Source organism: Diabrotica virgifera, chromosome 5 (assembly GCF_917563875.1).
Source record: "Diabrotica virgifera virgifera chromosome 5, PGI_DIABVI_V3a".
NCBI lineage: Eukaryota > Metazoa > Arthropoda > Insecta > Coleoptera > Chrysomelidae > Diabrotica > Diabrotica virgifera.
The window spans coordinates 211,790,380-211,805,449 of NC_065447.1; the positions used below are offsets into that span (position 1 = coordinate 211,790,380).

The window sequence follows — 15,070 nt, forward strand, 5'->3', positions numbered from 1 at the left end:
GCACTCTTTCTTCCTTCTTAATTTATTTTATACTAGCTGTACCACTTGCCTTCTTAATAATATTTTCTCACTTTTTATATTTTTTAAAGTTATTCAGTATCTTCCTGGACTTTTGTTGTTCTTTACACAATAAATTACTTCTTCTATGTCTTCCTGCTTCTAGAGGGCCGGCGTAGCTAAGCGGTAGTGTGCTTCACTCGTGTGCTGGTAGGCCGGAGTTCAAATCTTACCGCCGGCAAGAACATCTAGACATTTTTAAAATGTTTATAGGCCCCAGGTCGACTCAGCCTGAATAAAATGAGTACCTTGGGTAAAACCAGGTGTAATAATAGGCGGTTGAAGCGTAGCACCGGCCCTGTTACCTTCCTTGTATACTATCCTGCTATACTCCCGAAGCAACGTGAGTGGTATAAAACGGGAGACTATTATTATTATGTCTTCCTCTGTTTTTGTATTTATATCCTCACTATCGGTATTTTCATTATCTTCTCCATCCTATACTCTTTAAAGAGTAAATTGCTTCTTCCATATTATCTTCCTTTGTTGGTGTATTTATTTCCACACTTTCAGTATTTTCATTTTCTTCTATCAATTCTATACATCGGTATTCTTCTTTATCTTTGGTATATCTTGTATTATTGCTAACGAATATATAGACGCATAATATGTAGAAGCACACTTCAAATGGGAGAAAGTTTCACGGTTAGTATACTTCAAAATACTCCTGTAGATTGCGACTACATATACTACTTTCTACAAACAAAAAATATGGTGCATGAGCAGGATTTGATCTCCAATTTTATAAAATGCAAACATTTAAGGCTAATCATTCCTAGCCCCACTCTTTCATATTTCAGAAGCAGTAATAATTTGTCGATGATGGACGGTGCGATCGTGAAGGGGGATCATATATGCGTTGCCTATTGTTACGAAAACAGAAGTAAAAAAAGTAAATTCTTCCCCTTCCCAGCATATACCAAAAAATTACGGAGACGTATGATTCTATATACATCTGAGCAATATTTTTACTTTTTCGAAAATTTTGGGGGGAGGTCTACCGATTTCCCCCAAATTTTACTATGTTGTTGTCCTACAAGAAAAATGGTTCTCTGAATTTTTTCAGATTTTTTTGAGCTCAGGCGGCCATTTTGTGAGCCTTAAAAAACCAAAAAATAACAATTTTAACACTTTTTGAAGAATTTTTTTCAAGGGTCCCTCTTCACAGAAAATGATTTTGAAAACGTCATACTTTATCTACTAATGTCTACTTTTAACTTGAATTTTTTCAACTCTTGTCAAACGTCAAGGCGCCATTTTGGTAAAAATTAAAGTAGACCCACCTTTTAGCAAAAATGACCATATTCAAACAGCTATAAAACAGCTTAATCGAAAGATCTAAAAAACGTCTACAAAATTGTTTTGTAAAGTTTTTTTCGTGCTTCACAACTTTTCAAGCTACGGTCGTTTAAAAAGTGCTCTTTTTACAAAAAACGCGTATTTTCGCATTTTCAAAGAGGTGCAACTTTTTTCTGCCAACTTCGAATTGCACAAAAATTTTTTTGACGGTAGTTTTTAACATATATTATAAGCTTCTAAGGAAATTTCTTTGGCTATTTGCTTTTAGATCCTTCGACTGAACCTCTAAAAATAGATTTAATTCTAAAAAAGGCGAAAATTTGTATTTTCGAGGCTTGGAAACTTATATAAGTAAGTTTTTGAGGTTGACAAGTGCCTAAATTGAAGATTAAATATTCAGTTTTAAGATTCTGGTAAAAAATGGAGGCCTATTTTAATACAGAGCGTTGTTTTTTAATTGTTAATTATTCGCGTCTCCTCGTATATTAACCCTTAAACGCCCAAGGGTGGGTAAAAAATGTCCACCTAATGCGTATTCCCTTGTAACATATTTATTACGTGTTTAAAAATTAAAAAAAATTATTTATTGTTAAAAAGAATTTTATCTTTATCGAATGTTAATTTGGTTCTACCGATATTTCTGAAAATAAAAGTAGCATCTTGAGTTAAATATGGGTGGGGATAAAAAGTACACCTTTGGTAATACTTGTTCCTAAAGGTTTCTATACAATTTCTCGTTGGTAGGAAGATAATCTATATAACTGTCGACGTATAATTACATAATCTACATAATTATCCGCCAATGAGGAGCCTGAAAGGAAGAATGTGGAGAAAATCGACAAATCTGAATTACTGACTTTTACTGGTATGTTAATTTTGATGTACATTGTAATTTTGTTGTTAGGTTTGTAAATTGTTTATATTAATATTTTGGAAGATGCTTTGTTTATTAAGCATAAGATTTTTAAGTTTAATCCATTTTCAACAACTCTCAATAAATATATTAGCTATTTTCGAGGTGGACATTTTTTACCCGCCCTTGGGCGTACATGGAACCTAAAAAAGGTTGGGCGTTTAAGGGTTAAGCCCCCGCTCCCATTCTCATAATAATAAATAATTAAAAAAACAACGGTCTATATTAAAACAAGGCCAGATTTCTCACCAGAATCTTAAAACTGAGTATTTAAACTTCAATGTAGGCAGTTAGCAACCTAAAAAATTGCAATGTACATTATGAATTTTCAAGCCTAGAAAATGCGTATTTTCGCATTTTTCAGTTTTACATCACTTTTAACTCGAAAACTGTCAACTTTAGAGAAAAATGAGAAGAGACCTTTTTTGTTTAGAATGAACCAAAAAACCTAAGAAAATATTTTTCGGAGCCAAAAACAGTGATTAATTTTTTCATACAGGAACGGCCTCACAATATCGACTATACATTCACTTTAATTAAATCTTAAAATTGTCATAACTTTGGTTTCATAAACGGTAGGAACTTCTTTCAGAGCTTAAAATAAAGGTGTTTTTTTCTACTTTCATAATTCGTGATGTATGGAGGGGATAAATAGCCCCTGTTTTAGCGGGGTAGGTCAACAGGTTAAGGTATATTAGCTCACAAAGGTATCAAAATTCGCGATTTTTTAGAGGTTCAGATGAAGGATTTAAAAGCAAATAGCCAAAGAAATTTCTTCGGGAGCTTATAATATATGTTAAAAACTACCGTCCAAAAAAATTTTTGTGCAATTCGAAGTTGACAGAAAAAAGTGGCACCTCTTTGAAAATGCGAAAATACGCGTTTTTTGTAAAAAGAGCACTTTTTAAACGACCGTAGCTTGAAAAGTTGTGAAGCACGAAAAAAAGAAACTAAAACAAATTTATAGACGTTTTTTAGATCTTTCGACTAGTTACTACCTAACTATAGCTGCGTTACTTAAAAACTGTTTTATAGCTGTTTGAATATGGTCATTTTGGCTACAAGGTGGGTCTACTTTAATTTTTACCAAAATGGCGCCTTGACGTTTAACAAGAGTGGAAAAAATTCATGTTAAAAGTAGACATCAGTAGATATAGTATGACGTTTTCAAAATCATTTTCTGTGAAGAGAGACCCTTGAAAAAAATTCTTCAAAAAGTGTTAAAATTGTTATTTTTTGGTTTTTTAAGGCTCACAAAATGGCCGCCTGAGCTCAAAAAAATCAGAAAAAATTCAGAGAGACATTTTTCTTGTAGGACAACAACATACTAAAATTTGGGGGAAATCGGTAGACCTCCCCCCAAAATTTTCGAAAAAGTAAAAATATTGCTCATCTACATTCGTTGATATTGTTTCCTAATGTTCAAAGTTCTCGTGGAGTTCATTTTTATGTCTTATAGTTATATACAGTAATCACCACGCTAGTAGACACACGTATACCGAATTTCTAGGTGTGGACTAATCCGATCCGTTCCCATCTGTGACTTTTTTGTCTGTGATGTCATGTGACTGTCATGGAATTTTTCAAAATAATTGTTTTTCCATACAAAAAATACATTAATTAATACTATTATTGTTACTCTGCTTTTAAAAAAACTTTTTAAACTATTCAAACATCAAAAATATTAAATTTTTACAACTTTAATACAATGACAACTATAAACTTCAAATACAGCTGTTTGATAATCTCTCCATTTTCTGTTTATATTGATTTCTATTGGCGATGTTAAGTCACAATGACGAATTCTCATGGATTTCGGCGAAACTAAAATTGAGGGTTTTTCTTTTTATTGGCCTGTTATAATGGGGGTTTTACGTTAAATAGTTGTTAAAATCGTTGTCAGTATTTTAGAAAATCAATAAAGTAAAAGTTAGTAGTCCCATCGGTTAATCTATCAGCATCAGTAGAATCAAAAGACCTTGTTCGTCCTAAATTTACTCCAAATATTCTGCAACACAACACACACATAAAAACACTTTTGAAAAAAGGTTTGTAAGATTTTAATTAAATCTTTTGTATTCAAATTTATTAATTAGGTATATTGATTTTCGAAAATACTGACAAGGATTTGACATTAAAAACCCCCAATATAACAGGCCAATAAAAAGAAAAACGCTCTCAATTTTAGTTCCGCCGAAATCCACGAGAGGTCGTCATTGTGACTTATGTAACATCGCGAATTGGCGAAGAACCGCAAAGTGGGCGACGTCTGGTGGCGAATTTGAAAAGCATCAACTCTAGGAAAACATTGACTTTGTCATTAATTTATGTACATATTTGCGGTCAGTTTATGTTGTAATTAACAATGATTTCGACTTAAAAAAACTATTGGAGTGTTCCTCAGTATTCATTCCTATTATACTCTACGTAATGACGTAAACTAACCAACGCCAAATCGCACATTTTGTTAATTTAACGTTTGTATTAAACGTAGTATTTTTTATTGTTTAAGCGACTGCAAAATTAAATAAATAAATAAAATGTAGTGTATATTCTGTACATAGAATGTACATTATTATGCAAAATATCCCGACCACCTCATAATTTCTAGAACACAATTATTATAAGATAAATTCACCTACTTAGTTTCCAGTTTTTATTTAATTAAAAATTGGTATCTTTGGTGTAAAATAAATTGTAGTGTACCTATTAACTAAATTAAAAACAAAATTAGAAATTCTAAGATAGATTAATAATTTTTAAAACGCTGTGTGATTATCGGTGGGCCAGATTTTTTTATGAAAAAAAGGTTAAAACAAATCAGTAGTTAGCATCAAATTTTAATGAATGCATACAGATAAAACATAATTTTGAGTCGTATTTAACCTATAAGATGTCTTAGTGGCAAAACTTATTGGTTACTTTGGCAAAACACTCGTGTAAATGATTTTAATTTAACGTTTTAGAACTGTGAGGTCAAATGACAAAATGAAATGATTTTCTAGAGTTATCGTCCATCTTTGAAATTTTGAGCGCCCTCTGTCGGAATTTAATTTTGCGAATACATTTTCTGACGTTCTAGACGTCAAGAGACATAAACGTAAACAGTGCAACAAGTGAAGGGTCCAGGACTGTATTAGCTCAATGTACCCGTGTGTCAAGTAGCGCGGCGGTTACTGTATAATAAAATATTGTTGTTGTTAAGAATTGTGGTTACTTAAGAAAACAACTTTTCTGTTTAGATTGTAAAAAACGTCCAAATGGTCATAGTACAGGTCAAAGTAACTCTGGACCTCACAAACATGCTCCAAAAAGCTCTGCTCTTCTTTGGGGAGCAACTGGAGAACAGGAATGGACGCCAGCTTTGACCACAGGTATGTAGTTTTTGTGAGAATGTGTGCTTATTATTTTAAAATATTGAATGAATATGTAATCACTTATATGTTGACTACGCTGTATTTTTAAGTTTTAAGTGAACTGATATTTTTTGTAAGCCATAGTTGCAGGTATGTACCATAGGTTAAGTTTATTCCAAAATTTTCTTTATACGTCTATCAAATATTGTTTCAGATATGTTGGTAAGTTCCAGTTATACCAGGTGTCCACTTATATTTTCCCCCATTTTAACTGCCTATAACTTCTAAACGGCTCAAGATAGAAATATGGCGGTTTTCGCTGAAATGGTTTATTTTGGTAAAAGTTTTATTTGAATGGATTGAATTTTTTATATCGCTTTCAATTACGAAAAAAATGGCGGATAACGTTGTTGACTTTTTTATTGGAACACCCAGTATATTTTTTTGTGAATTTAAAGAACGGTCATTCACCTATCCAGCGATATAAAGTTTTTTAAAATGGGTTGTGAAATGACTGAGTAATTAATTTTTAAAATGAGAGATGCAACGTGAAAATCACATGTAACTAAATAACAAAAATATGTATGGTGTATTCCACGAATATACGACTGTTTTGGATTATCGTGGCAACGACTATTTTAGTGTGCAACATAAGAAGTACGAAAGTATTTTGCCCTAATAATTACTCCGATAAACAACAATATAATTTGCAATTTACTTTCATTCTTTATATTTTGCACAGTAAAATATTCGTTGTCGCGATAATTCAAGAGGGTCGTATATTCGTGGAATGGGGTATATGATTAAAATAACTAAGCAAATTGATATTCTGTTTTGTGATTTCCACATTGCATCTCTCATTTTAAAAATTAATTACTCAGTCATTTGACAACCGATTAAAAAAAACTATATCGCTGGATAGGTGAATGGCTGTTCTTTCAAATTGCAAAATATATACTGGGTGTTTCACTAAAAAAAAAGTCAATAACGCTTTTTTTTCAAAAAGCCGCCATCTTTTTAAAAACGATATAAAAATTCAATCAATTCAAACAAAATTTCTACGAAAATAAAACATTTCAGCGAAAACCTCATATTCCTATCTTGAGCAATTTTGAAGTTATAGGCAGTTAAAATGGGGGAAAATATAAGTGGACACCCGGTATTATGTTCCAGTATAATGGTTCCGATTGACCATATAGTTTTATTCCGTTTTGGGAAAAACGATTTCAGTCTTCGAGTGTTAAATTTTTCTAATTCTATTTGTAATTCAAGGCTACATTTCCTCCTCGAACCTTTTTGATATCATTTTTTAAATTTCATTAATTATTGGCTTCTCGGATAGCTTCCCTAATGGACCGTGATAGTGTGACGTCAAAACGTCAAATTTTTTCCAAACACGTTGTGTGTAGGTGTACGCTAACGTGTACGCAAATAAAAAAGTTAGGTAGAATTAAACGTCATAACAAATATTTTTCTATCAAACAAACACCAAACATATCAAAATAGCGTGTTTCAAAATATACAGTCACTGCCCACGCTAAATAGTCACTAGCTTGATGAAGTTTAACTTTTTTATTTGCGTACATTTTAGCGTGTACCTAGACACAACGTGTTTGGAAAACTTTTTTTGACGTTTTGACGTCACGACTATCACGGTCCATAGTGCAACGTGAACATAGCCTCAAAAAAACCTTCACGGAACAAAATATTGGTATTTGGCAGTGTTGCCATGTTCTTATAATTTATATGCTGTATGTTTCAAATGTAAAGTTGGAAAGCTTTTAAAAAGCCCATTTTTATTATATTATTTTGTGAAAATAAACTCAATTTCAAACTAAAATTGTGGCTTATTTCCAGCTAAAATAGTAAATTATTTTATGGGTTCTGCAATTTTTTAATTTATATAAAACACGAACGAATAAATTTTGTTTCTTTCAATATTAATTGCAGTGAATTAAATATTAGAAAAATTTTAATTACCATTTGGTATATTAACGGATATATTTGGCAGTAGAGTTAGAACCAGTCGCCAGATTGCAACAGATGTCCATTAGATTTAAATTCTATAACCATTTCTTTATCATTTTGCATTAATTTAAAAAATATGTTAAATCTTTAATTCAACTTCTTTTGTACATGTTAACCTTATTATTTATACTGAAATTTTACTATTTACTTTTTAAAAACTATTTAGTTTATCTTTTTTGGTATTTCTATATTAGTAATTTTTATTTATATCTTATTACTTTTGATTGTATATGTTTAATTTGTAGTGTAATTATTTAATTTGTTATCTGTTGAAATATGTCAATATGTCCATAAACAAACATAAACCATTTTTTACCAAGCAAATGTAAACAAAAACAGTTTAAGTAGTTGTAATATTCTTTAATCCAAAATTAAATTATTTATTGATCAAGAATAATGTCTACTATGATTTGAGACGGCTCATACACTCTTGTCAAGATGACATGGTACATGGGAAACTAAAATAAAAAAATGTTTTTTGACGCCATACATATAATTATGACTGAAGTCAACTAGCCACGTATAAGAAATAGATTTATCTCGTACTATCTCACAACTTGTTATGTTTTCCATCTTTTGCGTTATTTTGCCGATTCTTAGCGCACTTATCACTATATATTGTATGCAGTTTTTCGATATATTATAAATACATGGCAACAGTGCCAAACACCTATATTTTGTTCCATGGATATTTATTTGCAGCTATGTTCACGTTGCACTATTAGAGTAGATGTTCGGCTTTTCTTTTTTATTTACAGTCGGAAAAATGAAAGAATAGGGCTTTTAATTCACAGTCATTTGTTTCGAGCTTCTGTCATATGTTGTATAATCCGTATATATTAATATTATACACGGATTATACGACATTTGACAGAAGCTCGAAACAAATGACATTCGATGAAAAGCCCTATACGCTGTGAGCTCGTACGTAGAGGGGATATTTATAAATTCGCGAGCGCCAGTAGTGGCAAGTCTGTAAACGTTTACCGGAAATTTGACCAAAGTGATTAATTTAAAATTAAAATTAAAATCATTAATTATAAAAAATATTAGTTGGTCAAATCTGTGGTATATATTTTTACCTTAAATATACTTACCTTTTAAATACTGAATTTACGTTTTTTAATGTTCCGTAATATGTAATTTTAAATTAATCTGTTAATCTTAGCGCCATCTACACGATAATTGTGAAAGTATCCGAATTAAGAAATTAATATTTTATCAATAGAACGTCAAAATGATTAGCAAAATCTTAAAAAAATCTATTACAATTTAATTACTTTTTAGCGTTGTAAATATTAAGCGATAACAATTAAATAATAAATTTAAAAATTACCGGTGAAAGTTGAATTAGTAATCCGCCAGGAGCGACACCAGCGAAGCTCAGAGCGTATACCCATGAACGATCACATCAATCACTTATTTTGTATTTGCTGTCTTTTTCTATAAATAACAAAAGTTTGTTATAGAAAAAGACAGCAAATACAAAATAAGTGATTGATTTGATCGTTCATGGGTATAGGGCTTTTCATTCACACTCATTTGTTTCGAGCTTCTGTCATATGTCGTATAATCCGTGCATATTAATATTATACACAGATTATACAACTTACGACAGAAGCTCGAAACAAATGACGATCGATGAAAAACCCTATTTTCTCATTTTCCGACTGTATGATGCTTTGCTTTCATTGGAATCTGTATAGTTGGCTTAAACACAGTTTGATATATATTTGTTTGACGTTTCGCCTATCATATTGGAAATCGTCAAAATATCGATGTCAATATTATTTAATGTTTTGTATTATTCTAATACATATATCTCTTGATTTAAGGTAATCTGCTTTCAATATACTGAGCACTTTGACACTTTAGCTTATATCGTTATATACAGTCGAACCCGCTTAGTAGAATACCGTTTATAGGGATATCCCGGTTTAAGGAATAGAAATTTTAGGCTCCAAAACGTTTTTACTAGTCTAGTCACCAATGACCGGTTATTAGAATATACCGGTTATTAGAATATACCGGTTAAAGGAATACTTGTCACGGAGGCTATTGCAATAAGCGGGTTCGACTGTATTTTAAATTTTTAGACTTTTTATTGGTGTAATGCCAGTATTAATATACAAAAACCACACGCTGCTATTACTTATCCAACATTAATTATTGTATTAATTAACTTAATTTAATTAACTGTTCTTTTGACCACCTTGTTCTAGCGTATTATATGACATTTGACATGAGTTATAGTCGTACTAGACACCGATTTTTTACCCTTAGCTTCGTTATCGATCATTCGCTAATCTTTTCCTCATGAGGATCTTTCAGTGCGTCACAGTTTTTCGATTTCTTTCTAACGCATTAAATTGTATGTGACAGAAAAAAACGCACGTCGGTGATTACATTTCGTCGGTGACATGTATAACATTTATTCTAGTTGTCAATAGATGGCGCTATAATCGAAAAAAAATTATTTACGAATTATATAGTATATCTACGAATATAATCTGTACGATTTATAAGACTATACAAATCAAAGAAAATACCATTTTATAAATGCAATAAACACAATTGATTTGTTTTTATGCCAAACTGCAAATAAAATTTGACAACTGTCAGATTTGACTAAAATGTCATGTTAGAATAAATGTTACAAATGTATATTATCACGGACTTACCTTTTTTTCTATCATTTGTGACGCACTGAAAAATGTTCATGAAAAGAAGCATATCTGTATCTGTAGAGTGGTCAGATGGCGAATGATCGATAACGAAGCGAAGGGTCAAAAATTGGAGTCCTGATGATTATTGTTTCAACAAGCAAAATTGTTTGTTTCCTAAAGTAGTTTTTATTTTTAAGCTCAAGGATAAAATTTTTGGTGTATGTATGACTCTGTAAAAACGGTAAAATACAGAGAGTCGATCAACGCGTGAGGAATTTGTTAAAATAAGCCAACTATATAGATATCAACACGATTCAGTTCTGGAGATCGTGTTGTCAGAATCGAATACAGATAAATGATAGTTTGTTAGGTTGTCCCAAAATACTTTTTGGTTTTTAGGTGAGAAGGCGTAATTTTATGCTTCCAAAAATATACAAATTTATTATCAGATTTAGTTTTACATTTAATTTTTAATAATATACAAAATTAATTATATAATTATCATGTTGCATGCTACAGACTTTTGTTTCGCTTCGTTTTTCCCCGAATATATTAATCACGTAAGATATTTCTTCTACCTTAATGCCCTATTTGATCATAGAGGGCGTTCAAAAACAGTCGATGGAAATAATACGTTTTAAATGAAGTATAATAAAAAGACAATAAAATCCTTTATAAAAGGTATATATTTAAAATCACTAAAAAGGGCTACATCACAGAACTAGTTTTCGATTGGTTTACCAATCATCATCAGTGCTTGCGTGAAATTTACATGCTAACCACCAAGATATAGTTTTACAAAAATATGTGGGTCAAAGCCCTTTACAAGTAATCTTAGACATACATGCTTAAGTTAGCATTTTTAACCGATGTTTCCTTCACGGATTACTTGTAAAGGGCTTTGACCTACATATTTTTGTAAAACTATATATCTTGGTGGTCAGCATGTAAATTTCACGTAAGCACTGATGATGATTGGTCAACCAATTGAAAACTAGTTCTGTGATGTAGCCCTTTTTAGGGATTTTAAATATATACCTTTTATAAAGGATTTATTGTTTTTTGTATTACATGGTATACAGCCAACTACAGGAAAACTTTTTCCTTGTGGAAGTATAATCAGTACTAATCTTTCGACTTTTACTTTGAAAGCCCTTGTCAATACGCAAATTTCATATTTTGGTATCGAGAAATATACTGCAAAGAGATTATATCTAAGAAAGACATTTAGAACATATTTCTCGTATACCGATATTGATTTTATGTATTTCTAAATCAAGTAGTGCATTAACAACATGAAGAAATAACTATTATCCACCATACACGTTCCAGAATTAGATTATACTCATGCATATTATAATTTTCACGCGCTGGGGCTCTTACAGGATGACCACTATTGGAATTTCTTAAATCATTAATAATAATTTAGGATGAATATACAGGGTGTAACAGAAAAATAGGTCATAAATTAAATCACATATTCTGGGACGAAAATAGTTCGATTGAACCTAACTTACATGAGTACTTACAAATGTGCACATAAAAAAATTGGACATACAAAATGAAAATCAATTTTTTCAATATGTCGAAAACTTTTAGCTATTTTATATTGAAAATGGACATGTGACTTTCTTATGACAGGAACATATTTAAAAAAATAACAGTAAAATTGGTGCACCCCATAAAAGTGTTATAGGGCTTTTGTTTCCTTAACCCCCCCCCTCAAATAATTGTGAACGTTCCAATTAACTTATTATTGTGGTACCATTAGTTAGACAGTACTTTTTCGATAAGCCAGTTTTTATATTCACTTCAAAAAGATATTTTGAACATTTTTAAATCCACCACATGTTCGTAAATTGTTAAGTAAGATTATAGAGACCTGGTAATACTATTTTGAACATAGTATTCTATAATCTTACTTACCATTTACAAATATGTAATGGATTTTACAAATGTTCAAAATATCTCGAAAAAACCAGTGGTACCACAATAATAATTTAATTAGAACGTACACAAATATTTGGGGGTTTAAGGGAACAAAACCCCCATAAAATTTTTATGGGGTGCACTGTATTTTTTTAAGACGTTCCTGTCATAAGAAAGCCACATGCCCATTTTCAATATAAAATCTCTAACAGTTTTCGATATACAGAGAGAGTCTGTAAAGTGGAATAAATTCAATATCTCAAATACTAATTGTTTTTTTGGAAAATGCTCAGACCCGTCGATTAGTATTTCAAATTGTCCTTTTTGACATTCAATAAAAATGTATACAGGCTGTCCCAATTTAGAGATTTCGACGTCATCGTCGATTTTCTTAAATGGCAACACTGTCATTTTGATAGCTAATTTGATAGGGTTTGTAAAGTTATACATAACTGCAAAATATCAAATTTTTATTCTCTACCATTTACAAGATAATAGAAAATAACAAAGTTATATCTGTAATTTGGAATATATTCAATAATTAAAATACTAACTGTTTTTTTGAAAAATGCTCAGACCCGTCGATTAGTATATCAAATTGTCATTTTTGACATATAATAATAATGTATACAGGGTGTCCCAATTTAGAGATATGACGTCATCGTTGATTTTCTTAAATGGCAACACTATCATTTTGATAGCTATTTTGATAGCGTGTGTAAAGTTATACACATCTGAAAAATTTCAAAATTTTATTCCCTACCATTTACAAGATAATAAAAAATAACAAAGTTATGAAGAACAAGAAGTAATCAAATAATAATTGAATTTATTTATTTCAATTAAGCAAATGCTCATAACGTTGCCCATTGACAATTTGGCAATAATTGAGGGCAACATTATGAGTTTTTGCTTAATTTATTGAAATAATTAAATTCAATTATTAGTTGATTACTTCTTTTTCATAACTTTGTTATTTTTTATTATCATCTAAATGGTAGAGAATACTAATTTGAAATTTTGCAGTTGTGTATAACTTTACACACCCTATCAAAATAGCTATCAAAATGACAGTGTTGCCATTTAAGAAAATCAACGATGACGTCATATCTCTAAATTGGGACACCCTGTATACATTATTATTATATGTCAAAAAGGACAATTTGATATACTAATCGATGGGTCTGAGCATTTTTCAAAAAAACAGTTAGTATTTTAATTATTGAATATATTCCAAATTACAGATATAACTTTGTTATTTTCTATTATCTTGTAAATAGTAGAGAATAAAAATTTGATATTTTGCAGTTATGTATAACTTTACAAACCCTATCAAATTAGCTATCAAAATGACATTGTTGTCATTTAAGAAAATCGACGATGACGTCATATCTCTAAATTGGGACACCCTGTATACATTATTATTGAATGTCAAAAAGGACAATTTGAAATACTAATCGACGGGTCTGAGCATTTTCCAAAAAAACAATTAGTATTTGAGATATTGAATTTATTCCACTTTACAGACTCTCTCTGTATATATTGGAAAAAATCGAATTTCATTGTATAACTTCAAACGGTTGTAACTTGTTTTATGTGGACATTTGTACTATTTTTTTTAAGGTAAGTTAGGTTCAATCGAAGTATTTTGGTCCCAGAATATGTGATTTAATTTATAACCTAACTTTTTGTTACACCTTGTACATTAAAATTGAAGGACAATGTTATCTATGTAATTTATGAGAAATTAAGCATTACAGTAAAAGCAGCAGGATATCATCAAAGTACTTTTCCAATAAGATTCCAAATTTATATCATAAAAATTTCTTGATTTAAGACTTTCCAAATCACATAAAAAAAATCATTGGTCAATCCTGTACATTTACCTTAACTGAAATTTGACCTTGGTGTTCAACTTTTCCCTTTTTTGTTCCATGGTCTTCGTGGGGAATCCTGGATTGGCAGTCAATGACGTCCTGATAGGTTTGAAAAATTATTATTTGTAACTTTTTAAAAGACGAATAATTGAGATTTTGGTACAGTTTAGAGTTTATTGTACAGTTTTTAGATACATTTGAAATTGTTTTACAGATAACTGTCGGGATGTAATATATTGTGTTTTGTCTCAACATTTTCAAAAACTAAAAAAGTTTCTAAATTTGCAAAACTGTATAACAAAGTTGGATGTCTGTATAACAAACTATATAACAACCTGTTGTACAAGTGAAAATGATTCATTACACATGACAATATGATATTAATTACGTGGAACCATAAATTCTTCTACCATTGTAAAGTCTACTTATTATCTGAATTTATTTTCTTTGATTTATAGTCTTTTGTGTTTCTCAAACAGCGTATTTCAAATAAAATACGTGCTCCCGAGTGTATGGCAACCCCTAAATATGGCAACAATGCATTATCTGACAGTAAGTATCTGACGTTCTTACAGTAAGGATTCTGGTCTGTACAAAAAAGTGTAAGTGGATAGTACGATAGTACTGTATTTAAGTTGCGTTGGGAGTGCGTTTGCCAAATATTGCTGGTAATGATACTGATAGAAAATAATTGGAATAAATGAAAATATCTTCTATAAAATAAACTATACTGAGATGATAGCATCTGTTAAGTAAACATTTTCGGGAGCAAACAGACTCCATACCAGGAGAACTACCCAATCAAAACTAAGACGAATAATAGCCAAACGCCTTAGTGGAGCGGAAAACTGAAAAAATTAAGAAAAGGAGGCTGTTGAATAAAGTCGGGAATAAATGAGAGGTAGCAGATACAGGATACTGCACATAATACTCAATGGAAAGATC

At 30.7% G+C, this 15,070-nt stretch overlaps 1 protein-coding gene across 5 annotated transcripts in view; it reads left to right on the forward strand.

Moving 5' to 3' along the window:
• Positions 1-15,070, forward strand: part of LOC126884592 (GATOR complex protein Iml1) — a 196,087-nt gene that overhangs the window by 68,461 nt on the left and 112,556 nt on the right. For 4 of the 5 annotated variants that reach the window (XM_050650584.1, XM_050650586.1, XM_050650587.1 and 1 more), the window contains exons 9-10: positions 5,512-5,643; positions 14,214-14,231. In XM_050650584.1, the coding sequence (XP_050506541.1) occupies positions 5,512-5,643; positions 14,214-14,231 (150 nt within the window). The remainder of the gene's footprint in view (positions 1-5,511; positions 5,644-14,213; positions 14,232-15,070) is intronic. The other variant, XM_050650585.1, reaches the window with a different exon arrangement.